The 27,674-nt window shown below is 49.9% G+C and overlaps 1 protein-coding gene across 1 annotated transcript in view; it reads right to left on the bottom strand.

The window, feature by feature from the left end:
* DLGAP3 (discs, large (Drosophila) homolog-associated protein 3) overlaps positions 1 to 27,288 on the bottom strand; it is a 60,624-nt gene extending 33,336 nt beyond the window's left edge. The window contains exons 1-6 of the mRNA XM_011955362.1: positions 27,141 to 27,288; positions 26,803 to 26,911; positions 8,698 to 8,780; positions 5,752 to 6,909; positions 1,531 to 1,736; positions 1,133 to 1,205 (exon numbers count right to left, since the gene is read on the bottom strand). Coding sequence (XP_011810752.1) covers positions 1,133 to 1,205; positions 1,531 to 1,736; positions 5,752 to 6,858 — 1,386 coding nt within the window. The 5' untranslated portion in view covers positions 6,859 to 6,909; positions 8,698 to 8,780; positions 26,803 to 26,911; positions 27,141 to 27,288. The remainder of the gene's footprint in view (positions 1 to 1,132; positions 1,206 to 1,530; positions 1,737 to 5,751; positions 6,910 to 8,697; positions 8,781 to 26,802; positions 26,912 to 27,140) is intronic.
* Positions 27,289 to 27,674: the final 386 nt, after the last annotated feature.

Below are 27,674 nucleotides of genomic sequence, written 5' to 3'. Positions count from 1 at the left end.
GTTCACATCCTGGGGAGTTGCAGAGGCACCCAAGACACAGAGTGAGGATAAGCAGCCAGGGAGAGAATCCAGGAGAAAGTAGAGGGCGTGGTGTCCTCCAAGCCAACCAAGTACAGTCTTTCAGGAAGGAGGGAGTCTTCAACTGTGTTACATGTGACTGATGGGCCAGGTAAAATGAGGGCTAAGCATTTAACTCGTGGGTTTAACAACATAGGCTGGTCTGATGTAAAAAGAGAGCTGTGCCAATCAGATTCCCTGGTTCAGGCAATGGAAGAGGAATACTGAGAGACTGCAGCAGCGAACAATGGGAGCCAACGTGGATGGTCTTTTGCATTGCATTTTTTCCCCAGCATACAGTAAAAATAGCTAACCTTTATTGAATGCTGGCTATGTGCCAAGAACACTATTATGATGCCTATTTTTAAAAAGGGAAAGTGGGGCTCAAGAAAAGTCAAGTAACTTGCCCCAGGTCACTCAGCTGGTAAGTAGCCAAGCTGGAATTCAAACCCCACTTCGTGTGTTTAATTACTAAACGGCGCTGCTTCCGTCTAATTAAAGGGAAAGTCTGTACTTAGATATGGAACTCACATTTCTCAGATGCCATTTTCGGGCCAAGTACCTTGTGTTTGCATGCATTTTCTCACGGAACTCTCACAAAACCCCTGCAAAATAACTGTCCCTACTATTGCCATTTTAAAGACGAGAAACAGAGGTGTTGAAAAGTAAGGTCTCTTGCTTGCGGTTCCTCAGGACAGAGGGGCAGGGTGGCAGAATTCAGGCCCAGATCATGTCTGAGACTGCAGCTTGGCCTGTGCCCTGTCTGTACAAATCAATCCTACCTTTTACATGGGGGCAGGGAAGAAGCAATCGGGCCTGTGGAGAGCCCCAGGGCACTGGAGTTGCCCTTACAAGCTCATCACTTTGAGGACACTTGGTGGGTTTTAAGGCTGTGATTCTCTGAGACTCCCAGCCTGAGTCCGCTCCAGGAGTCCTAAGGCAGGTTTCCCAGTTTCCCCAGAGCCAGGCCTGAGCTCTCTCCACTGGCAGACCCTCTGATTTTAAGTCCTAAGCTGAGCATGGGATTGAATCCCCTTTTCACTCTTTCCTCCAGGCACACTGGGCCTCTCCCTACCTGTCCAGTGGTGAGGGAACGGCTGTAGCCAGGGATGGAGCTCCGGGGGTGGATCCGGGGTGGGACACAGCAGCTGGGAAGGGCAAAATTCCAGAGTCAGAACAGTGGACTGCTAGGAGGTGGGGGAGGGGAGACAATAGCACTGGGGCCCCTGAGCAAGTCCTATTCCTCAGAACCCCCAAAGAGAGATCCCTTAGGAGACCCTGGGTAAAGAGACTCCCAAAGAGGCACCAGAGAAGGACTCCCACCAAGACCCTCCCTTTAAGTGGACCAGAGTGAGACACCCCAGTTGAATCCTAAGCAGGACTACCTGACTTTCACCCACTCTACACACATCTCCCGCAGGAATCCAGCATCAGCCTCCCGACCCCGCACCCCTCGGCCCTCCCTGTCCTTACTTGATCCTGGCCTGGTCCACGCTGGAGGAGCGACGGGTGGTGAAGCGTCGGGCGACTGCTTTGGGAGATGTCTTGGGGCTGCCGTCTGAGTCTCCACTCTCCTCATCCCCCATGGCTTTGATGTAGCTGCCGCTCCGCATCCTGCGGCAGGGGATCTCCCCATCCTTGCCACCAGTGGGGTAACCCCCCCAGTCATCTTGCGGCACCTGCAGGAACAGGGGCCTCTGTCTCTCAGACTTGACCCTAGTAAATCTAGCGGCCAGGACTCTTTCCCCACTGCCAGTAGGAGGTGCTCTGCCCTGGCTTGAACAGGCACACTCAGGTACATGCAGAGGCAGAAGGGGAGGGTCTCAGGCTGTCCCCCTCCCTTACAAGAGACACCTCGTCATCCTCCACAGACCTTCTGCACTTAATTAAGGGCCACCTAGAGAGTCTGAGGGAGTGACATGCCAGGCATCAAGCGGTTGATGATCAGAGGCCAAAGTGACCTGTGTCAATTCCATGCCCGGCAGTCAGGCATCACCTGACCTCAGTCAACCTCCTACCCCTCCTTTTCCTTCATTCTTTCAACCTGCTTACATTCCAAATCCTCTCTCCTTCCCCGCTGTGGGGAGCCACAGAGGGCTTCATGCAGGGGAGTGACATCAGATTTGTGTTGCAGAAAGAGCTCTCCCACAGTCCAAACAGAGGCTGGATTGTGGAGGGCCAGGAGCAGGGCAGAGGCTCAAGTGGCGAGAGGACGACCAATTAGGAGGCTGACGCTGTTATCCAGGCAAGAGATGATGAGGCCTAAATTAAGACAATGACAATGAGGGGGAAGAGAAGGAGATGGAAATGAGAGGTGTTAAGGAGCATCAGTGAGCCTGATTAGACGTGGGGGATGAGGGGGCGGGAGGAGTCGAGGATGACTGCCAGGCTGCTGGCTGAGGACCTGGAGGAGGGTGCTGCCGCTCACTGAGCCATAGAACCCCAGAGAAACAAGTCTGGGAAAAGGTGGTAGGGTCGGGGTTGAGCACCTTGAGCTTGGCATAGAACTGTTGAGCAGGTGGTTGGATGTTTGGTTCTGGGATTCAGTGGGGAGATCGGGGTTGGAGGCGGACATGTGGGAGTCATGGGTGGCAGCTGAATCCATAGCAGTGAATGAGACAGCCCAGGGGAGAGAAGAAGAGAGATGAGCAGAGATCCACTGACATTTAAAAAGGGACTGTGAAGAAAGGAAGAGGAGCCTGTGAAGTCACCTGAGAAGGAGTGGGCAGAGGGGTAGGAGGGAAGTCAGGAAAATGCCATGTCATAGAAACAGGAGACATTTCAAGAATAAAGGGAGTCGATTATGTCAAATGCCACAGTGCGTTCAGAGGTTAGTAACTCAGGCTCGGGAGTTAGAAGATTCATGTGCAATTCTGGCCCCATCACTTGCTGGATAGGTGAACTTAAGGAAAACGGATTAACCTCTAAGTGTCAGTTTCCTTGTCTGCGAGTTGGTCGTAATACTTATGCCTACATCGGAGGGTTGGTGGCAAAGATAAATGAGACAATAGAGAGTTTCCAGGACATAGAAAGTGCTCAATAAATGGTAACAATTATTATAGGCACCAAAAAGTACCTTTTGAAGACAGCTCTCAAGAGATCATCTGTGGCCACTGCCAGGGCATGTCAATGACAGGGAGTGTGGAAATCAGACCACAGTGAGGGAAGAATTGAAGGGAAGTGAAGAAGAGGTGTCTATGCTCTAAGAACTTGATTATGAAGGACATGGAAGGTGGGATGGAGCTGCAGAAATATTTTTTAGGATGCAAGCGACTTTGGACATGTTATCAGGATGACAGAAAGAGCTAGTAAAAATAGTCTTTAAACCTCAGAAGGGAGGAGAACAGTTCAGGGATGGAGGGGGTCATGAGGAGATGGGCTCAAGCCCTGGAGGAAGGATCAGCCTGGGATGGGTGGTCCCAGCTTTTCCTATGAGCCAAAGAAGGGGATGCGGGTGGCTGGGAATCTGGATATGTCTAGAGAGATGCTGTCAGGAAGCTGAGGGAGTCCGTGATGTCAGCCTACACTTCGGAAAATGAGGTGTAAGTGAAGACGTGGGGGAGAGGACTGGAGGAGGTAGGGAGGATTTAAAACCCTTGTTGTAAAGAACAGGTTAAATGGGGTAGGGATGGGAGCTCCAAAAGGGGTAACACCTCAGAGACTGCATAGGGCTCAGGGAAAGGTGGAGACTCTGGGGATGAGAAGGAACCCACGGGGAGGAGGAGGCCTCTTTGAGGGGCTGGGGCTCAATCGGAAGATGGAAAACAAAGAGATGAGGCTCCATAAAGAAACAGGGGCTCAGAGTGGACAGAGGGATTCTGGAAGAGGCTTAAGACAAAGCTGGTATCCAGTGGGAGAAACAGGGCTTCAACAATCAGATTGGGAGTCCAACAAAGACACCTGGCCGCATGTGGCCAGTCTCCCCTGCTTTTCTACCGGGGAGCACGAGGCTTTCTGGAGGGTCCCTGTAGCTCCTTGGTTCTTCCCCACATGGGCTCAGACATCCCAGTCCTCAGATACCCTGGAACTCCAGACCGGAGGGATCATTCCCCTTCCCCATTCTCTACAGAGAGCAGCAGGCAGGTGGAGAGAGGCAGGCCAGCAGATGGGAAGGCCACACTGCAGGGTTCCCACTCTAGCCACTGCAGAGCTCCTCACTCCTCTGCAGGACACTGTGAGGTGCATGTTAAAAAGGAAGCCCCCAGGGAGGTCAGGGCAGCCCTGGAGAAGCAGCAGGGAGCAGCGAAATGGCAGCGAGTCTTCAGGGATGGCAAGGAGTCGGCTATGGGGGAGAAAGGATGGGTGTTCCCTCCCTGGACCCTTCAGTTCCCAGCTTAGAGCACCTCCCTACCCAGGGAGGGGGCAAACCAGGCCAATCCAGAATTCCTGAATCCAGAAGTCCCTTCTTATTTGCTCTGTGGCCCTATGTGCTCCCTTGGGCCTTCATGAGTTCTCCAGGAGAGCCCTAACTTGTGCACAACTTACCTAGCAAGGCCAATGTCCCACAAAGACACATGCAGACTCTGTTCTCCACACCTTTGAACATGCTGTATAGTCTCTTCCCAGAATACCTTTAGTCGGCACTCAACAACTGCAACTCCTCCACCAAGATTCAGCTCAGGGGACATTCCTCACCCAGGTCGGTGAGGTGTCTCCTCTGTGTTCCCAAGAAGCCCAGGGCTCTCTCCTATCACAGCCTCATCACGCTATATTCTATCTGCTTCCTTGTCTATTCCCACTGTACACTGTGAGCTCCTCACAAGCAGCATCTGTATCTTCATCTTTGTATCCACAGCACCCAGGAAATGCTCATTGAATAAATAGATCTGTATCAACTATGTGGAATGCAGAAATACACTGAACCTCCAGAATTTATATTGACTTTTTCTCCTAAAATAATGGCATGACTTAAGAAAACGATGTGGGCTAGATGAGGCTGGGGTGAAGGCTCCATAAAAAGTAGGAATCAGAGCTCCTGGCCTCACCTGCGGAGACCATAGAGATGGCAAGACAAGATGAGAACAGCATGCCAGCTATCACCTGCACCATCCACTCCCAGGAGGCCCTGCCTGAATTGTATCAGGGCTGAAATCCAGTTTGTCCCCTAACCTAGGAAAACACATGAGACACATGAAACTCCCAGGACCCCTCGACAGCTTTGGCTGTCCCACCACAGGTACCCCGGAATGACAAACTTCAGCAGAGGCACATTCTGGAAATAACTGATCTTCATATTCAAACATGTGGGCCACCCGGATTATAGCAGAAAAGAGGTCTGGAGAAGGCTTTGGGGCAGGAGAACTGCTTTCCAACTGCTGACCTTCAATCTTAAGAGCAGCCACAGCTAAGGTGCACCTCAGTATCCTGTCCACTGCCTGTCCTCAACTTCATTATGCCTTCAACCTCCTAAGACAGAGATCAGCACAGCCTGTCCAAAACAGTAGGTCAAGGGGAAGTCTCCAGGGACTGACACATCATTAGAACAGAAGGGCCCTTCGTTGCACAAAGAGGGAAAGTGAAGCCCCAAAGGAGCTCAGAGTGACCCAGTGGGGCAGGGCAGAGGCCCTCCATCACAGCATCCAGGCCCTCCATCACAGGGACAGCTGGCTCTCACCCAACACTTTCCACTGCTCCCTGGTTGACAAGACCAGTGAAGGCTGAGGACCCTGTTCCCCAACCCCCAAAAAGCCTCACCTGCAGATAGTGATAAGTCCTGGCTTTGGCCTTGGTCTCCGGACCCAGGAGCCCCTTGCCTGGCCCGGCCCCTGGGTATCCATCCCGGCCCTGGCTGACCATCATGGTATGCCAGGCACTTCGCTTGACCGACTGTCCATCCAGTGACATGGACATGCCAGTGCAGGCAAGGCAGCGGCCTTCCGACCCGCCCGAGCGCCCCTTGAAGCTCAAGTCCCGGTAGGACCCATCTGGACCCTCCAGGCAGAAGGGACCACCAGGCTCCCCAGGGGGCCTGCCACCCGCCAGGAAGCCGCTATCACTGTCCAAGTTGTCATCGGAGCTCCACCAGCCTGTGGACTTGGCCTGATGCCGCCCATCCCCCTTGCGGTCCTTGCTCTTGCTCCTCTTGCCGTGCCGGGACTGGTGGTGGTGGTGATGGTGGTGGTGATGGTGGTGGTGGGAGGTGTGGGGGCCTCCGGAGCCTGGGCCAGGGTAGCTGTCTCCTCCAGAGCCACCTCTTCCCTCAGCCTTGGGCCCATTATAGTCCCGCTTCCCCGGCGCCTCCAGAGAGTGGGACTTGGCAAAGAGCTTCTGCACAGAATGAACCAGGTGCCGGATGCGGCTAGGGCTCTCGCTGCGGGGCTCTGGGGCAGTGCCAGTCCCTGGCGCTGGCCCGGGCCCTGCCCCTGCTGGCCCTCGCTGGTATGGTAGTGTGTGGAAGCCATCTTGTTGAACTGGCAACTGCTTTTCAAACTGATCCAGGAGTGTAGGAGGCAGGCGGGGGGCACCCTTGCCCTGTGGGTGGCCCACACAGTCTTCACAGGTGTCGAAGGGGCTCTGGCCAGGGTACATCCTGGGGAAGGTGCTGCTACCCCCCCCAACCCCGGCCCCCCCTGGCCCTCCCTCAGGGCCTACCGACGGCCCCTCACTCAGGCTCAGGGGCCCTTCAGGAGAAATGTGTCCCAGGCCAGCTCTCGGGGCACAGAAGCGGGGCTCAGTGGAGAAGGCCTCCCTGGAGCCCAGCAGGTATGGGGCCCTGGCAGCTGGGCCCACGTCCATATGCTGCTGGTCAGCAAAGCGGGCTGGGCGGGGATGGCTGCCTCGGTCGCCATGGTAACCCCTCATGGCCTCAGCAAAGGCTCTTCATAGTCTTGGGGGCCAGGCCCCAGGAACCTCCTGGAAAAATAGGGAGAAAAGGTATTTGAATTGAACAGCCCTCTTCACCTAAAACCACCTTTTATTAGGCACCCTTGTATCCCTTTAGGTAATACATATCAATTTATTATGATTAATTTTACTATCCTCTCACAAATGGACTGAAAACTCCTTTAAACAGTCATAACAGACAGATAGACACTCAAGGGCACAAAGTAATCCCATCATTCAACGAATGCTGCAAATCCAATAAATACTTATTCACAGGAGGATATTCCCTCAGTCAAATGGGTTTTTAAATGTCCTTAGAGACTGGGCACAGTGGTTCACACCTGTACTTCTAGCACTTTGGGAGTGCAAGACAGCAGGATCATTTCTTGAGCACAAGAGCTCAAAGCTGCAGTGAACTATGATTGTATTATACCATTATACCACTGCACTCCAGTCCAGGCAACAGAGCAAGACTTGGCCTCTAAATTTGTATATATACATATATTTGTTTGTTTTTATACTTGTAAATGTATATTAATAAATATTTATAAATGCATATATATTTATATAGACATAGAAATATTTACATATATACATAGATACACATTTATTTGTAAATATATAGATATACTTTGGGATGTGTGTTTGTGTGTGTGTGTATATCCTTAGATTACCAAAAACAAAAGAATACCCAGGGAGACATAAAATATTCAAAGGAACCAGTCTTCAGGTGAACTAGCTTTTAACAAGCAGGCATTAGGCAAATAGATCCACAGCCACATCTCTACCCCAACCCTGCCCTACACCCCACTGTTGCAAGAGCCAGGCCTCAGGGTCACAGCTCCCAGCTGCTGTGAACAAAGAGAACACTGGACCCAAATCTACATATCCAGCACCATCCCATAGAACAATCCCTCCCCTTCCTTCCACACCCTGTGCATTCCATCTGGCCGCAGGCTCCTTCTCCCTCCCCTGTGGACTGAAATAAGGAGAATCTGAGATGACTCTTCCTCCTTCCTCTTCTGGGTTCCAAATATTTCCCCCATGAAATTACCCCTTTTGCCTTTTACCCCCCACCCTCCACTCCCATTCCACTGGAGGGGAATCATGAAGGAGGAAAATCCGTGAAGAAGAACAGCAGCTACACAAAGTAGCATCTGAATCCTAAACTGGGATTGGAACCCAGGAGTTCCTCCTCCCAGGAACAGAGGGAATGCAAGACAGGAAAGCGATGGAGAAAAAACTCAGGAACCAGTGCTCCTGGCCTCCATCCCAGGCTTGCCAAGGCTACAGGACAGAGAGGTCAGCTCTCAGCAAGAGCTGCCTCCAATCAGGACTCCAGGAGCTGCCAGGATAGGAGCTACGGCAGGAGGGAGTGACAGCAGGAGGGACAGGGACAGAGGAGCTGGCAGACGGTGCCCTCCCTCATCCTCGACCAGGCTCCTGGGCCATCTGCTGACTAGGAGGGATGACAGCCTCAAAGGCTCCAGACAGCGGCACCTCCGAGACTCATTCTCTTTCTCCCTACCACCACCTCCCCACACCCACCTTTCTTCAGATCCTGCCCATCTCTCATCTCCTACTATTTCCCAAGTACTTGCTATATACCAGGTATTGTGCATACCTGATACTCTCTAATCTTACTGAAATCTTGTAATGCAGATATTATCCACACTTACCCATGAGAAAATTGAGCTCAAAATGGTGAGGTCACACAGCCAGTAAGTGGATGAGTCACTTTGAATCAAGATTCAAACCCATTATTCTGGCATGAGAACCTGAGTCTAATCCCCGCTCCCAGACTCTTCTATCACTCACCATCCAGGGTGTCCCATCCTTGATGTCAGGATCCCCACCACCAGGCAGAATCCTAACTTCAGAAGGCTCAGGACCACTGGCTCCTGATGGAAAAGAAAAGGATGGTAAGCAAAAGGGGAGCGACGTTTTCCCACAGTCCTCAGAGGACTGGTCTCTGGCCCTGACAGTTTCCCTTCCCAACCCCCCCAAGCCAGGACTGATTGGATCGGCCATGATGCAGAGCCTTTGAACCCCCAGGGAAATGAGGTTGGCTTCATTATTCAAATACATGCAAATGAGCTTACAGGTTGGACTACCTCCAACTGCAGGTGTCTGTGGGATCTGTCCATGGTGCTGAGCCACTGCATTTTTTTTTTTTTTTTCCATTGCCCTCAAATATGATTCCATTCCACAAACATTTGTAGAACAGCTACCATAAGCAAGAGAGTGAGAAGTGTATAGAGGTGATTTAAGAGTGGTCCCTGTCCTCGAGGGGTTTATAGTCTAACAGGGGAACAACCTCTCACGTGACAGAGGTATTTCAGGCCACTTTATTTTTGCACAAACTGTACCCTCCTCCTAGAATTTCCTCTCATCCACCTCAAAGCCCTCCCCCTGGCTAACACTTACTCATATTAAGCCCCACCTTCCCTTAAAGACTTTCTGTGCTCTTATTCTAGGTTATGCTCTTTATCAGGCTTTTATAACACCCTGGGTGTCCCCATGAAAGCAGCCTTCACACTGCATTGAAAATGTCTGTTTCGGTTTCTGTCTCCCCACTTAGAATGTGGTCTTCTTCAGGATAGGAACCAAGTCCTATTCATCTCTGCATCTCCAGCACCTAACTCAGGGCTTTGCCCAGAGCCAGTCCTTAATAAACATTCACTAAGTAGACGAACAAATGACTGTGCTGTAAAGAGGTACCAAAATGTTAGGCGACTTCAGATGAGGATGGGACCAGATTCAATAGAGGGCAGTCAAGGAAGACTTCTCAGAGGAGAGGGTGTTTGTGATGGAGTACAAGATGTCTGTGTGTCCCATACACATAGGTGATGGGGAAGAGAACCTACCCAGTGGAGGAAACAGCAAGCACAGGGAGAAGAGGTGTGCAAATAGGAAATTCTAAGGGGTAAGCTCAGAGAGTTCTGGCAGACAGGGAATGGCAAATAGTGGGAATAGGAGAGAGAAAATCAGAAAGTAAGACGATCCTGAAGTTTGCAGCAGCCGTGACTGGAAGACTAATGATGCCATTATTAGACACAGGGACATCAGGAAGAAGAGCTAGCTTTGCAAGCATGATTAATAGTAGTGGAAAAGGCACAGTCAGACATCAGGAAGAACTTCCTGACCCTGAAGGATGTGAGACAATGAAGAAGACTGTGGTTTCCTAAGAATCTTCCATAGAGGACAGGGTGAGACACACCCAGCCCCTGGCCCACCCTGGAGCCTGGACTGTAGAAGCTGTTGGTTACACTGCCTAAAGGGAGACTGGGGTGACCTCACGGATACCAACTGCCTGGCTCCGGATGACAATTCTCCTCCATTGCCCTTCTTTGGGGAAACAGAGGGAATTTCAGGTCAAGACGGCCTCTCAAGTAGTTGTTGAAAAAGCACTTGGAAGCATCTCTCTGCCTTGGAAAGAAGATGGAAAGACAGCCTGGTCTTTCATCCATGTCATTCTCTTTCCTCTTCCTGCCCCAGGCAAGACCTGTATCTGAGACTCACGGCACAAAAGGCCACTTTGGCAGAAGCCCAGACCGCCCCATTTGCTCTGTGTGTGGCGACATCAAGCTAGGGCCTCATGGAACTTCCCAGGGGTGGACATTCCCAGGTGCCTCTCTGTCTCCTGCTTCACGCAGGTGCTGCTGGCAAGCTGCTCAGCTTTCATCAAGATCCTATGAAACTTCAGCCCCTCTGGCATCAATCCACATTCTCCTTGCTCTTGTCTTGGAGAAGATGGGCCCTATAATTGCTGCTCTCCAGACAGATCACCCCTCAACTCCTTTACCCAGATCCTACAGGGCAGGCCTGTATAGTGAAAAAGCACAGGTCCTGAGACCAGAACATATGTGACACCTGACGTACCAGAGGCGGCCTACCCTCTCTAAGCCTCAGGATACCTGCTCACCTATCTCCCAGGATTTCAATGGGTATCAAATAATAAAATCACTCTTACAAACTCTAAAAGATTAATACAGTGTAATCCCTCATGAGAAGCCTTTCTTTGGATTTACAAAATCCCCAGTGTCCAAATAGTAAACAGTATAATCAAAATCCAAATTACTGGGAGCAGGAGATATCCAATTTATGGATTTTCTAAAGAAAATATTTAATTAACAACTGGCTTCCTCTATATATTATGCTTTATGATCACATTCTTCCCCCTACATCACCCGCCTTCACTCCGTTACTAAACAAAATCAATGGGAGGGAAAAACAAGTGAGGAAGAGACTGATAATTCAGTCCATCACCATGCCCTATGGATTTTGCTTCCTAAAAAAAAAAAAAACAGATGTGCCCATTTATTCCATATCCACCATATCACTGTTGGCTGACTTGCTAAAACTCATTCCCAGCCTCCTTGTCCTTATCTCGGCCCCCTTTGTAACTAGAGGCCACATGATTCCATTTTGGTTAATGATATATACATGGAAGCATAACGAGGGTTTCTGGGAAAGACTTTGCCTTTGTGATCAAAGGGGTAGGAATTGCTAGTGCCATCTTTCCTCCCCTTATTTTTGGCTTGACTACAACCATGATGGCCAGAGCTAGGGCTGCTATCTTGCCACCACAAGAGGCCTAGAGAACTGCAGAGATGTCAGTTCTGACATCATCGGGCCATGGAACCAACGTGAACAGTTGCTTTACTCCAGGTCTACATATGATAAGGAATGCGCTCTTTATTTAAACCACTGTTGGCCAGATTTCCCGTAGTATTTGCAGCAGAAAGCACTGCTAATGAATCCAACTGTTCCTGAGAACACCATCTCCTGCCTGCATGCCTGCACGTCTTCTCCTAACTGGTCTCCCTGCTTCCGTTCTTACCCCGCTCCAATCCAAATGGTCACTTGAAAATGCAAATCTCATCATGTCACTTCTCTGCTTAAAACTCTTCATTCGTTTATTGATGTTCTTAGGATAAAATGCCTTCACTTGTCCAACAAGACCTGCAGGGTCTGGCCCTTCCTACTTTTCCAACATCCTCTCACAACATGCTCCCTTTGCTTTCTCTGCAGCAGCCAGGACAGTCTTTTGTCAGTCCCATGATCTCTCGCATCACGCGGCCTATTCCCCCTGTTGGGAAAGCTTTTCCTACCCACCTCTGCCTTGCTGACTCCTACACACCCTTCAGATCTCAGCCCAGTTGTTGCTTCCTCAGGGAAGCTTTCTCTGGCCTCCCTGACTAGGTCAGATCCCCCTGCTGTTTGCTCTCAAGGCACCATGTACCTGTCTCTTATACTGTTACCATTTAAAATATGTGTGACTCCTAAATTGTCCGTCTCTCCCACTAGAATGTAATCTCCACATAAGTGCAGGAATTGTATCCATCTTACCCACTGAATTGTCCCCAGTCCCTAGAACAACACTTAGCATATGGCAGGCATTTGTTGAGTGCATGTGAGTCTACAAAGAACAAGATCCTTTCATTTATGATATTTTATGTGATTCCCACAACTATTCCAAGGGATAGATACTGTCCGCCTCCCACCACCTTCCAGTGTACAAAAGAAGAAACTGAGGTTTGGAGAGGCTGACTTGAGCTCCTCAAGATCACACTGAGAGCTGCTGTCAAAGCCAGAAGTCAAATCCAGTGTTGGCTGATTCCAAAGCCTTAGCTTTTCTCCATCTGTGTTGCCAGCCCAGAGAAGTCAAACTTATTCAATGCCATTCTGAAGTGAGCACAGTAATGAAAGTGAAATTTTTTTTAAAGTAAACAAACAAATAAAAAGACCTCATCCATACATATCTCCCAGAGCTAACCAGAGTGTGATTTAGCCTTTTCCCATGTGTGGTGAGCACTGAGTTTATACTAAGCCCAAGGTCAGATTGGTATAGAATAAAGGACACTCCCTGAAGTCCTATGACAATTCTGGGTGCTGGTGTTATTTTCCCATTTTTATTGCACCAAGTCATCCATCCACTATCCCAGGACACAGAGAGCTGCCCGAATGGTGAGAGGGCCGAAGGAAGCAGCCACTTTAGCAGTAGTCTATGGTTGGCTGGAAAGTGGTGAGTGAAGGAGTCTGGGAGGTTGCCATGTGTGACAAATTCTTCTCTGATGCAGCTCAAATCTATCTGGGAATGGAAGAAGTGGCACAGATGCCGTCACCAAGAAATTACCCAATTTAGCACCAACTACACAATCCAGCAATTAGTTTCTTAAACCGGAACTTGCTGGGGGCTGCCAGGCTGGCGGGGTTGTTGTTACAAATCTCACTGGGAAACCAGCTGTGTAATTCGCCAGGAGGTTGTCACTGCCCCAAGCAATTACCTTCCAGAAAAAGAATGGAAAATGGGAGAAGGAGTCAGAGTGTTTTCTCTCCCTCTCCCCTAGGGCCCTGCCCAGCCAAATCAGTTGGTTTTCCTTTCTTGAGACCTAGGCAACTCACAGACTCCCTTGATTAAAGCAGTTATTGGTATGGACTCTGCCATCAGACTCTGTGGGCTCAAATCCCTTTCCACTCACTTAATGGCTGTGTGTACTTGGGTAAGTGATTCACCTCTCTTAACCTGTTTCCTCATCTGTAAGATGAGGATAATATTAGAGCCATAATAAAGGTGTGAATGATGTAAGGTTTAACAAGGTAAAGCATATAAATCCCTTAGCACTGTCCCTGGCACATGATAAATACTCACTAATGGTAGCTATCTTTATCATTGTTTCCTCCATTGGTTTACAGTGACACTGGGTAGGTCACTCAATTTCTCTGGATGATCATCTAACACCAAAGATACTCACCTGGGGAAAAGATAAGGCGTTCTTACTCTAGATTGTCCACATCCGGGTACCCAGAGATCCAGGTGTGTTTGACAAAGGCCAGTATCTCAGCGTTTGGCACAAAGTGATGCCTTGGGCCAAGATGAAGATTTCAAAAATCAAATTTTAGCCAATTCACTCCTTCCCAAGGAAGCTGTCTGGGAGAGCTACAAGCTGGACATGATGATCCAAACAGCAGCAAAAGGTTAGAGTTGTTCCCTTGTGAAGGTCAGCCCTATCCAATCCCCTCACCTGGAGCCTATGAGGTCATCCCCACATCAGTTCCAACACAGTAGAACTTCCAGCAGGTGAGGCCTAGAATTCATTTTGCTGCTTTCAGCCTGGCTCCTCCAAGCCTGTGATAAGCCATGTGTGTCCCTAGGATCCCAAAGTTTTAGGCTTTGTCTACCCACCCCCTCTCCCTGTGTTAACCAACCAGTATAGACAGGATTGTGCCTCAGTTTCTCTGTCCAGCCCTTCACACTGGGAGCCCTAACACAGAGCCTCTGACCTGCAGCTCATACCCCTGATTATTCAACTGTGCCCATGGATAGGCATCGCTCTGCCCCCTCAGCCCCTGGTCTCTTCCTGCATCCAGTTCTGCCTGAGCCCCCCTGACTGATTTGACACTGGCCTTGCCCAGATGCCTATGGCAGGATCTCTATAGCTGGGCTGGTGTCCTAGTCCCTGGCCTCCCTCAACCCCACTACCCACCCCTGTTGCTGAAGACTTGGCATGCCTTGTATCCAACCCCACACCTTAGGACCCCAAGGGAAATCACCTCCTCTTCCCCTCACTACCCCAGAAAATGGAGAAGGAAGAAGGAAACAGAACGGAAGGAGGGAGGCTTGCCGTTTTATTCACTCATCTTTATTACTTTATTTAATCAACTCTTCCTAGGGGTTTAGGGCAGAAATTTTACAGAAAATGGGTTTACAGCTCCAAAACACTCGAGCCATTTAGACAGATACAAGTCTAAATCCATCTCCTGACCCACTGGACAGTGCTCAGCCTGTGAATAACCCACACTACCTATAATCTCTTTGAAAATCCCACCTCAGGGGGCTTTGCACTTGATGTTCTCTCTGCTGGAACACTCTGCCCCAGATATTCCCATGGCTTCCTCTGTCTCAGAAGAGACAGAGAGGCCTATCTGACCACTTGCTCCAACTAAAGTTGAGCTGCAACCCTGGGAATGCTCTACATCACCTGCTTCATTGCCCTCAGAGCACTGATTGCCCTTTGAAATTATTTTCTTTGTCTATTGCATGTTTATAGTATGTCTCCCCATAGTAGAACATAAGCTCCAGAAGGGCAGGGACTGTGTCTGTTTGTGTGCTGCAGCATTTTGAGTGTCTAGAACAATGCCTGCCACTAAACGGTGTTTAAAAAAATACCTATTCTGTGAATGAATGTTTTCCCTTGCTGCCCTCATCCACTCTGCTCCTATGTACAACAGCCCACAGAAAGGACCTCCACTCCTTCCTCTTCAAAGGCTTTGGAGAGTCCTGGAGAATCTCGTATTAGAAGTCCAGCCTCTATACCCAGGGCCTTGTTCATAATGTTTGTCTAGCCACTCTGCTTAGCAGGTAAAGATGGTTCTTTTCCAGTTGCATCTAGGTCTCCCCCAGGTATGTCCCTCTGCAGAGCTCAGGGAAGGTAGTGGAGGGAGAAGGGAGAGTAAGAAGGAAAAAGGTGGCCCTCCCCATGCTGCAGAGAGAAAGAATGAGGCACAACTTTCAGGGATGGACTGCAGGAGCAGAGTTCGGGGTCTACCACCTAGTCCCACACAGGTCTCTTCACTCAGACTTGCTGGGCCCCAGCTCCCTTCCCAGCTAGGGCCACGTACCCAACAGGCATCGGAAGCAGAGCCTGGGTTTCCTCCTCCTTCTCCAGGGCTGCCAAAGGCCCTTTGAGACACAATTCAGCCTGATCAGCCTCACTCCTTCATGCCCCCTAATTGCAGCCATGGCCATCTGCTTCCAGCCTTTTCTCAGCTATCTCCTCCTTTTCTGTCAACTGAACCAATTCTTAGGCTATGCTGCCTTATCATTTCCACTTTTCCCCTCTCCTGAAAGTCTCTAGGGGCCTTCTTTGGGGAAGACTCCACAACTGCTGAAAGGGAGGACTTCTAGGATCAGAACTCTTCTAGGACCAGAACTCTTCTAGGACCCTCGTTAGGGGCAGCTGGTGAGAAACTGTGGCTTCTGGATCTTACGCTAAACTGTTTTGAGTTCATATTCCAGGTCCACCACTTACTAGACGTGTGGCCTCAAGGAAGCCTCTTCGCCTCTCTCAAGTTCAGTTTCCCCATTTTCAAATGGGAGCAAGAGTAGCCCCTTCCTCACTGTGATGTCACGAGGACTAAGATAATGAAGGTAAAGTATCTAGCAGGGTGCTGAGGGCTAACTATTGCTAACTAGGGAGAAACTACTTAAATGCATGAGACTTGGAGACAGGGAGAGGATCTCTAGTCAGCTTTGGGCAAAGGCTGTAACTATCCGTACATGACCTGGTTTGGATCAGAAATGGGTAGTCTGAAAACTCATCTGTTTCATACATGTAGGAATTTCTGTTGGCCTGGGCTCCTTCTGAAGACCTCCCACACACTGAGCATACCGAAGACAGCAGAGCAGTCCTGGTAGCCAAAGATAGTGGCATCTGAGAGGACGAGAGGACCTTGATTTGCAGACTCCCACAGACTCCTGTAGCCAGGGTTAGTGGCCTCTCTTCCAACTCCAGGGGTCTGGAAGAGAAAGCCCAGCAACCTCATAGCTGGGTATTGGAGAGCCAATCATCCACCTCCATCCATTATGTCACAACCTATCTTTATGACCATGAGCAATTTGTGTTACCTGCCTGAGCCTCAGTTTTATCATCTGTAAAATGGGATCACAATACCTACCTCCTTAGCTTCTGGCAATGAGTAACTAAAGCTGACCTATCCAACGCAACTGCACATATATCTCCCTATGTTGGCTTCTTTTGACTTTAGCACCAAAGCACCTTCTTTCATCTGCATGTGATTTGGGCTGCTGCTACACTAGCCTCCAGGATGCTCCACATCTGAGCCTGCCAGGCCGTCAAAGAATAGCAGATAGGAGCCCAAGCCCATGGCAGGGGTCCACTGGGCAGGAGTTTCTCAGCCTGGCCACACCGATGACCTTTCCTACTCTCTGGCCCAGGCATCTGGTCCCCTCTTTGTGTCCAGAACTTGGGACTGCCTCCTGGATTAGCACATTGTCCTGTAAGCTCTCTGTGTGAGCTGGGACAGGGGCTTATAGCAACAGGGCCTGAGCCCTCTTTCTGGGCCTTTCCCACAGAAGAGTCAACCACAGGAAGCCAACCACGAAGGCTGACTGGTTGGCTGACTGCCAGGTTCACATCGTGGCAGCTCCCACCCCTCAGCTCTGCCTGAAACCCTGCCTGACCCTGCCCCAGCTTCAGGGATGTCTATACCTCTGCTCTCTCTGGGTTTCAGAGAAGACAGCCAGGAGCTGAGAGACACAGCATGAGAGCACACAGAGAGAAAAGGCAGCACAGACTGCAAAACCCCTGTCCTCCCAACCTTAAACCCTCTGGTGCCACGCAGGTGTACTCTCTTCCAAGAGGCCTCCCCTACAAGTGCCCTCCCATCAATCCCAGGACACAGTTGCCAGCTCCTCTTGGGTCTCATACCTCTATTCCTTCCCCACAGTAGGGTAAAGAGTTGTTTGTAAGCTGTGAGTTCCTTGAAGGCCAGGATTCAGGGGATCTGTTGCTACATGGACAGACATGGCATACAGTAGGTGCTCAGTGAGTTCAGGGTCAGCAACCGAGCCATCAAGGAGTGTCCCACAGCTGAGGCATAGCGAAATGGGGAGAAACAGGGGGGAAAGGAAGGCAATGACTCCCTGCAGCTGGACCAGAGCTCCTCAGCAGATAGAAGTGCTCCAGCGTGATGTGGCTTTCCTAAAGAGCTGGGAGTGTCCTGTCTGGGGAGGCATGCAAGCAGAGGACCACTTTGCAGGACGGTACAGTGTGCATTCAAGCACTGAATACATTGAATACATTTCAGACCAGACAACCTCTGGTGCCTTTCAACTCTGAAGTCTAAGGTTAGGCTCCTGAATACCTACAATTGTCCAGACCCAGTGTTAAGTGCTTTAGATGTTTTTCTTCGTATAATCCTCACAACTATCCTTTGCAGTAGACATTGTCATTACTCCCATTTTATAGGTGAGGAAACTGAAGCTTATAAATGTAAAGAAAATTTCCCAAGGTCATACAGATGGTGGAAGAAGGATTTAAATCTCAGTCTGGGTCCAGGCCTGACCAAGGCCCAGGCTGAACGAACACTTCCATTTAAATTGTATTTTATTTACGTATTTATTTATTTATTTAGAGACAGAGTCTCGCTCTGTCACCAGGCTGGAGTGCACTGGCGCGATCTTGGCTCACTGCAACCTCTGCCTCCCAGGTTCAAGCAATTCCCCTGCCTCAGCTTCCTGAGTAGCTGGGACTACAGGCTGGTGCCACCACGCCTGGCTAATTCTTTTTTGTAGTTTAGTAGAGACAGGGTTTCACCATGTTGGCCAGGATGGTCTTGGTCTCCCTGACCTCATGATCTGCCAGCCTCAGCTTCCCAAAGTGCTGGGATTACAGGCGTGAGCCACTGTGCTCAACCTCAGAGCGCCTTTAAAGTAGCATGTCTCCCTGACCAAACTGGTCTGAGGAGGCCAATAGGTGGACCCCAGTGTGCCCTTTCTCATTACTCAGCCCCGGGAAACCTTCCATCTCTGTCATCGTTTCCTCATACACAGCTATACATGGCCCCAAGACTGCTCATTCACAAATTAACAGGTGTTCAGCCAGAGGCAAATTACACAGCCACACAGTCATCCACACACAACTTACACAGCACCTGACCTCATCTATATAGTCACTGTCACGCACTATATGCACAGATCCACACAAACTTATTCCTAAGAGGGTTCATACACCTCATGTGCATTTCCATCTGATAGATCCTTTTTCCTTTTCTTTTCTTTTTTTTTTTTTCCAGATAGGATTTTGCTCTGTCACCCAGACTGGAGTGCAGTGGCACTATCACGGCTCACTGCAGCCTTGACCTCCCAGGCTCAAGCAATCCTCCTGCCTCAGCCCCCCGAGTACCTGGGACTACAGGCATGTACCATCGTGCCTGGCTAATTTTTTATTTTTTTGTAGAGACAGTGTCACTATGTTGCCATGGCTGGTCTTGAACTCCTGGGCTCAAGAGATCCTCCTGCCTTGGCCTCCCAAAGTGCTGGGATTATAGGCTTGAGCCACCATGCCTATCCATCCAATAGACTTTGATACTTGTGTGCATAGAAGCTGCACAGATACAAAACCTTAAATACGTGTCCACATGTTTATCCCCATATGACAGAAATACATGACCATTTCACAGCACTTAGGCACCCACATCTGCTCAAGATCACTCACCAAATCCTCCTCAAACAAGAACTTTATCCATTGTTCCCAGATCCAGTAGGCCCAGGTGAGCCATGATGCTCCTTCTCTCTGGGGTTGGCCAGGCCGTCCAGAGAGGGGAAGAAGGCTCAGCCTGCCTGTGATGGATGGAATTAATCTACTGAGCTGGAGAAACTAAATAATTAAATCCCTAATCACCCCCCAAGCCAGCCCAGGCCAATATAGCTGAGGGAGGGAGGGGGCTCGGAGGCCCAGACCAATATCCTAGAGAAAAGGAGGGGCTTGGGAAATGAGGCACAGGCAGAACCCTCTGGGGGGTCTCTCAGAGGAACTCTGCCAGCCAGGCATACAGACAGACAGACAGACAGGCAGGCATGGTTCTCCAGTGCCACAGGCTCCCTTTCCACATGGAAATGAAGCAGCTTGGGAAGACGGCCTGCCACCATCCACTGACACAGGGAGAGAGGAGGGGCAGAATCCTACTTCCACCCTTCTGGAGCCCTTCCTGCTTCGCCTCGAGGTGTGTCCCGGGGGTCTATGGGGATGGCAAGCAGGACCCTCAGAGGGTCCAGGGTGGAGGCAGACAAGGGGTCTGCTCAATGCAGAGCTGATGTGGTCTCAGCCAGGCCTTGGCCCACCCCTGCCCCTCTGAGAACAGACTCAGCCTGGTGCAGATGGCAGGGGAGGATCCCTCCACACAGATTCACCTGCTGCCCTTAGGAAGTGGGTCCAGCACGTGGCTAATAGGCTGAGGATGGGGCAGAGGCCCGGGCAGGGGGGCTCAGGAAATCAGCCGGGGAACAGGACCCAGTCCGATTGGCTGAAAAGTGGGTCATTTTCCTTTTGAAAAATAGTGAGAAAATGGAGAAGTAGGTCGGGCTCTTATCCCCTCAGCCCCAGGCACCACCCCCGACTTGTGAGGTAAGGAGAGAGGGAGACGCCTGAACATGCCAAAGACCCACATACCCTAGGACCCTGGCCAGGACCCCACAGTGCAGGAAGCCAAGGTCATCATTACTCAGGACATCCAAGGACATGCACACTCCGAGGCCAGGGCTGGAACACCAGCCCCACCCTGCCCCAGGGGATCTGGGGTGAAAGGAGCTAGGGCCGGGGCCAAGCTAGAGGGGTGGGGGCTTCCACACGCAGGACCCTGAGGAACCCCTCCCATCCCCGTGTCTGCTGTGAAGCCTCCTCTCCTCTCTTCTCCTCCCTTTCCTCATCGTCCACGTGGGCAGAGTCGTTGCCATGACACCGCGGGCAGGTGGGCGGCTCTGGCGGCTGCTTCGGCCCAACCCCCATGCTCACAGCCCAGGTGGGAGGGGAGCGGCTTCAGCACCCTGGCCCCTAGCCCAGATGAGAGAAGAGAGAGGCAAGAGGCCCCCCTACACCCCTATAGCCTGGAAGGGGCTCTACCACTGGCCTCTCAGTCATGAAGCAACCCAGCCCCATGCTTGCAGGTCCAGGGGAGGAAGTGCCAAAGAGGATCTTAGGCCTTGACCACTCCCCTCCACCAGAGGTCCCTGGAGTGGCATGGGTTGGGGCAGACCCCCAACTCCCACTTCCTCCTTTTCTTAGCAGCTATCCTCCCAGCTTTCCCCACATACTATGTCTTAGTCTCTTCATGCTAGCAGCTGATTGGTCCTGCCTGAGGTTTAACCTCAGTTGCTCATTTTGCCACACAAGCTCAATTCTCCATGCTCTCTTGGGAGAAAGGAAAACAACCAGGCCGGGCACAGTGACTCACGCCTGTAATCCCAGCACTTTGGGAGGCCGAGGTGGGCGGATCACTTGAGGTCAGGAGTTTGAGACCTGCCTGGCCAACATGGTGAAACACCCGTCTCTACTAAAAATACAAAAATTAGTCGGGCGTGGTGGCACATGCCTGTAATCCCAGCTACTCAGGAAGCTGAGGCAGGGGAATCACTTGAACCCAGGCGGCAGAGGTTGCAGTGAGCTGAGATCATGCCACTGCACTCCAGCCTGGGTGACAGAGCGAGACTCCATCTGAAAAAAAAAAAAAGGAAAGGAAAGGAAACAACCAAAGTTGAGACACACAGAGAAATTCCTCCCCTACTGCCAGGCCACAAAATGTCTTCTAGAAATGGGGATCCCTTCCTCTAGGTCTCCCCGTGTACCTGAATTCACATCACCACCCTGGGGACAAATCATTCCTAAGTCCATACTTGGCTAAGGCATCCACACCACCAGGGTAAAGGACCAAGAGTGGAGCAAGAGAAGGAGGGAAGAAGGGAAGAGGTTGGGGCCAGGCATTAGAAGCTGCCTGAGGATGCTGTCCCGCCCTTATCATATCTGGCTTCAGGAAGTCTGGGCCATGCCTGAGCTTTCCATCTCTGAGCTCTGCGCAGCCATTCCCCTTCTCTCTACACCTCTCACGGTCCACATGCCTCTCTCCAAGTGTCTCTAAGTCTCTATCTGTGGCTCTGACCTCCTGAGACTATTCCCTTTGTTCAAGACCCAGCTCCCGACTCCTGTTCCCTACGGCAGGAGCCTTGCATCACTGACAGGGTGGAACCACAGAGACCCCTGCGTGGCAGGCCTCTGCAGCCTGGCTGGCCGGAATTAACATACATGGGATATTGGTGACAAGATCCAAAGGAAGGGAGAACTGCAGTTGGCATTAGCTGGAGGGTGTCCAGCCTGTCATGAGGTGTTCATAACATACATACCACACATACATACAAAGACACTTTTACTTTCCTCCTTAGCCTTCCCCTACTAAAACAGCAGATGTGATTTAAGTACAAGCACATGCATGTATATTTGTGCATGCATGTGTTTGTAGATTGTGTCTCCTTTTCTCCACCCCCACTGCTGGTGTTCTATGTCAGGCCACTCTCATCCTAATTGCTCACCAAAGCTATGACAACAGGTTCCTAACTGGTCTCCTGGCCTTGCGTCTTGTTCCACCTTGATCCTTTCTCCTCACTGGCTGCTAGCTATGTAAAATTTCTTTATTCAACAAGTATGTATCGAGTGCCTACTCCAAGCTGAATACTCTTCTGGACACTGTAGATACAGCAATGAACAAAAAAGATGAAGCTCCAGTGTTCATGAAGTTTATATTCTAGTGGAAAAAGAGGGATGATAAGCAAATATATAAAATAATGGTGGTGGCAAGTACTGAGATAAATAATAATAATAATAATAATAATGGAGTGAGGAGATAGAATGACAATAGGCTATTTAAGATAGACTATTGGGGAGGTCTTTCCAAATATGTGACCTTTGAGCAAAGACTTGAATATAATGAGGAAGTGAGTTGCCTAGATATCTGGAGGAAGAGCATTTCAGGCTGAGGGGAAAAGCAAGGGCGATTGCCTCCACATGGAACTGTGCTTTTTATGGAACAGAAAAGAAGCCCACATAGGAGTGGCCCCTGAGATCCAGGACGTAATAGGGGGCTTTGCACACATAGCACTTATGTTGCTCAGGATGCACTACACTTTGGACTTCACTCTGAGTGAGACGGAAAGCAACTGGAAAGGAAAGACCTCATTTTACTCTGGCTGCTTTTTGGGGAAGAGTCTTTGGAGGTGGGGCTGGCAAGGGTGGAAGTGGGAAGACCATCTGGAATATTTCCTGTCACTGAAATACCTGTTCCCACAGTTGCTCACCTGGTAAGCACCTGTTCAACTTTTAAGCCTCAACTCAAAAGCCTCCCCTTCTATGGATCCTTTACCAAACCTTTCCCTTCCCGACTCCAGAGCCAACCTACCTCTCTTTAGGTCCCCACTCCCTCTAATGAACACTTAAGTGTATCTACCCTCCTTAACACTCTCCTTATTTGGTTCCAGGTCCTTTATCCTCCCAAGATTGCAAGTTATCCGAGGTCAGGGACCATCCCTAGTGCCCAATACAGCATGTGACACATTAGAGGCATAAAATAACCACTGGTTGAATGAATGGATGCATTGGGTGAGGCACGTGTGATGGGGAAGGATATGTTTGCAAGCTATTGTTAACCTGGATGGGTGAGATGCACAAATATATGGCCATGGGTTGTAATCAGACAAATGTTAGCATATGCCCACATATTTCTGTATATTCTGTTCACATGTATATGTGTTAGCATGCATGTGCATGCTGACAAATCCCCATGTTGGTATAGACACTCCTGTAGATTTGTTAATGGATGTACATGTTAAAAAGTGCACCTATGTTGATATATCCCTATTATGGCACAGACAAGTAATATGCTCATGTACCTGTACACGTGTATTGCCACGTCTTGTATGTGTGAGGCTTATGCACGCACTTGGGCTCCCCTCTTGCTCACTATCCCTTTCATCCACTAGACCCAACTTGTTGGATTTTGAAACCTCTGTAGCAATGTTAATATTTATGTCCCCATCCTCTTTCCCCACAGACAGCCCTGAGCACCACAGCATCTGAACAACCTGAAGCCTGGATTTCTTACTCAGCTATCCCCAAGGCCTTATAGGTTTACCCTCTGTAAACTCCTTTCATATGATGGAGAAGAGTTGGCTGCCAAGGACATGAGAATTTGAGAGACTTCAGAGAGCCTACTTTCTGGAGAAGAGCTACAAGTAGCAGGGTGATCAAGTTCAAGGTAATGGGAAGACACTTTTGGGTAGCCCAACACTCAGTCAGAATTGGTCTCTCTCTCTCTTTCTCACATTTATTCACAAGTTTGGCTCAACTTGTGTACATATATTCGTATGTGGTTGATACGGTATGTATATGCATGCCCCACATACATGCTCACATGCATGCTTACACTCACACATATGCATTACTGGATAAGCACACCACACACACACACACACACACACACACACACTGGTTTAATTCAGTAATTTCCTTCTCATTCACATATATACATGAATGCATACATAGAGTCATACATATATATACACACATTCACACTTATACAAATAAATGTGCTTATACACATATACACAGCATACTCACACATACTTAGGTACATATACACAGTCATATACCCACTCACAGGCAGAAATACACATGCATGTCCATGGAGTCCCAGATCTTGCAAAGATATCCAGCCCCTCCCCTGACTTCTATCCTGTCCACAAAGTTTGTATTCTCTCCAAGTACATCACAAGTTTGCGTTTGCTCTCTCCTCTTGCTAGTCTCCCACTTCTCTATTTGGAAAGTTGTTCCTGTTATCAACGAGATATACCCACTCCTGGACACATCCCATTCCCACCCACTCTCAGGGGGAAAAGAAACATCACTTTTTTAAAAAGGGCTCTGTCATGCCCTTATCCCATGCCTAGAGAAACGAATATTTCCTCAGACAACCTTGGTAGGAGTAACAATAAAGTAGGTGTACCTCTTCAAACCCAGGAGACAATCCCCCCGTATACGCAACCCCTTAACTCTTATACAAATGTGTTTTTATTTTTTTGTGTGTGAAAAAGAAAGAATGAAAGAAAAGAAAGAGAAAATATCAAGGCCAAAGGCCTTCCTCCCAGTACCTCTGGGTAAAAGTCTAACACTCTCAAACTCCAAAACGGTTATTGGGGTAGAGGAAGAAACAGTAAGGAAATTAACTGTGGGCACTAAAACCTCCTAGGACACCCCTTTTCTTCCCTAGAGGGCAACTTCATGATGAGTGAACCCCTCCCTTCCCAGCCTGTGGGCCCTGCCAAGGGAGAGGGTAGACCAGGGGGCTTAAAAATGTAAAGGGGGTGACCTGGGCTCAAATAACAAAAGAAGCAAGTATTTTAAAAACAGAAGCTGGGAAGGGAGCAGAGAGGCAAGCTGCAGACACCTCCTGGCAGGGAAGCAGCTGCTGGAACAGTGGATCAGGAAGAGCAGGACTCTCCAAGGGGCCAGGGAAAAGGGGGTGGACATCTAGCATTTCATGTGGGGGTGGAGGGGTGACTGCTTCAGGCAGGAGCAGCAGCTCCAAAGTAAAGTCTTATCAAAGCTGTTATGTAACCAAGGGAGCTGAGTGGAGCACAAACACCTCCCCTCCCCAAACAGGCACCCACACCCACACCCACCACCTCCCAGCACCCACAGCAGAGGAAAACTCAGCTCCTCCCAAGCAGCTAGAGAAGGCAGAAATCATCTTGATGAGTTACATCAAAAACATGATGGGTGAGGGGCTCCTTATGAACTACAGGTCACATCTGGGAAGGGATCAACTGGTTCAGTTTGAGGTCCCTAGATTCCTCTCCCTTTTCTTGAACTCTCTGCCACACCCAATTTTTGCCCAGTATTATCTGGAAACTGTCTCCTTCCTCTCCTCACAGGGAGGATCCCATTTGAATATTTGATTGTACTCTTGGGGATGGGAGGTGAAGCCACCATCAACCCTTCCTGCGTGTTGTTCCCCTACAGACTCATCTGCATGTCCTGACATTTGGCTCTCATCCCCCTGGGATGACAAGGGAAGGGACCTTGAGAAATAACTCCTTGCTCTATTCCCTTCATGGTTACAAAGACAGTGCATAAGAATACAGATACTAATGACCCTAACTCTAAGTAATAAGGAGAAAGATATCCAAGAGAACTAAAGACTGAGATCCAGACCTCATCCCTCCATTTGAATATTTTTTACTCCCCCAGATCTTCCTCTTTTCCCACTGCCCTGTCTCCAGTAGCCTCCTCCTTCTCTTCTCCATGGCACTGAACAACCCCACCCACTCCTTGAATCTTTTGCTTAAAAATCTTCCTCCCCAACAAAAAGTCTCTCCCAAATGCTGCTCTGAGCTAGGTTTGGAAATGGACAGAACACAAGACAGGCTTGCAGAATATTTCAGTGTCCCCTGTCCCAAATCCCAAAGTATGGTGGGCAAGGGAATATCAAGCGGTCAATCAAGTGATCCTGAACTCCTGAGCTGTAACCACCCCACACCTAACCAGAAAGAACCAAGTTCTCTTAATCCAGAAGCACCTTGAGCCTGAATTTCTGGGCCCCAGTAGGTGAAAGGCTGGTATCAATATCTCTGAGCTTGTTGCGCTAAAAAACGTTCCCAGGAGATAAGATCTCACAGGCACAAAATCATTCTCCAACTCTACCCGGATAATAACAGTAGGATGGTTTTGGAAGGGAGAGGGGGAACTGAAACAGCAAAAGAGGAGAGGGGCCCCTTGGAGGAAGGGTTCCTAAATACTACTAACAACTGTGAGACCTAAAACATAGGAAGAACCCCAAATACATATTTCCATCCAGGGACTCTGCCCTTGGAAAGTGGGTCATCTGGGAGAATTTTTCTAATGAGCCCTTCCCACTGCCCACCGCCTTTCCACCATCGGGACCGAACGAAGCCTCATTCAGCACTCGGGACAGCTCCGAGGGAGCAAACCCCGCCGAGTCCCATTCAGCACCCGGGACAGTTCCCAGCGACATTCCTGGCCCCCGGTAGTCAGAAACCCAGGCTGCCACGAAGGAACAGGCTTACCCCACCACACACCCTCTTTAGAATAGAAGCCCCTCTCCCCTGCCCCTCCCACTGTCGCTCCCATCCACCGGGGGCACCTGACAATCCCCCCCACCTTCCCTCTATGTCCCAAGAGAGAAAAGAAACCCAGACATAGGGCTTCCCTGAGGGAGCCTTGAGAGAGGACCCCACCCACCTTCCTTCAGCCCAGAGCCTCTCAACGCCACTCACAGCTGGTTCTAAAAGCCACTTTCCTTCTTAATCACCACCCCAAAAATAAAAGAAATACTCACGTGGGGGCTTCCAGCCCTGCAGACAGATGTGGTGGGGGGAGGCAGAGAGAGGTAGCTCCCCAAACCCTGTTCTGAGCCCCCTTTCTGAAGGAGCCAGCTCCCATCTGGACTGGGGGGAGGAGAGACATGTGGAAGCACTGAGTGAGGGGAGGGGAGAGGGGAAGAAGCAGGAGCGAAGGACTGCGGGGCGGGGGTGTCGAGATGGGGGCGAGGGAATCCTTTTTAATTGCATTCTCTTCCCATGTCTACATCAGCCCTGCAGGCTCAGCTCTTTAATATTTACACACAGGAAGAGGAGAGGATGAGAAAGAACAGAGAGTGAGGGGGGCAGAGACTACCTGAGCTCAAAGGGCATAGAAGCAGGGACCTTTGGGAGCTAGGAGCTTGGGCCCCTGACACCATCCCCAGCCCACTTCCCCTCTGAGCTCTTGACTGGAAGGAAGAAGAAGGAACCCTGGGACCATTCTGTCCCTTTGTTAACAAGACACTTTGAAGCTGCATCAGAAAAAGATCAGATCCCCACCCACATACCTGGACACCCCCACAAACCCAGATTTCTTGGGGGCCTTATGTGCAGATGGTAGAGACAGTATTCAGGCACAAGCATGTTCTGAATCTTGGAAGCATGTTTGCCTGTGGGCTGCTGTGTAAAAACACATGAACATGTCAGCTACCATGTATAAGTTTATACAAGCATGTTCTGAGTGTTTTCACATGTTAACAGCCCACGCAATCATATGCAAGCCTATGTAACCATATGTGTAAACCAGCTTCCAAGCAGCCTCCCCGCAGCTCTCCAGCTACAGTCCCAGGGACAAGGCCACCCACTTCTCCAGACTCCCTTATTCCCAGACCCCTCCCTCAAAGCCTCA

The sequence above is a fragment of the Colobus angolensis genome, unplaced genomic scaffold, assembly GCF_000951035.1.
Source record: "Colobus angolensis palliatus isolate OR3802 unplaced genomic scaffold, Cang.pa_1.0 Scaffold4, whole genome shotgun sequence".
Classification (NCBI taxonomy): domain Eukaryota; kingdom Metazoa; phylum Chordata; class Mammalia; order Primates; family Cercopithecidae; genus Colobus; species Colobus angolensis.
This window is presented reverse-complemented; position numbering and strand designations above follow the sequence as displayed.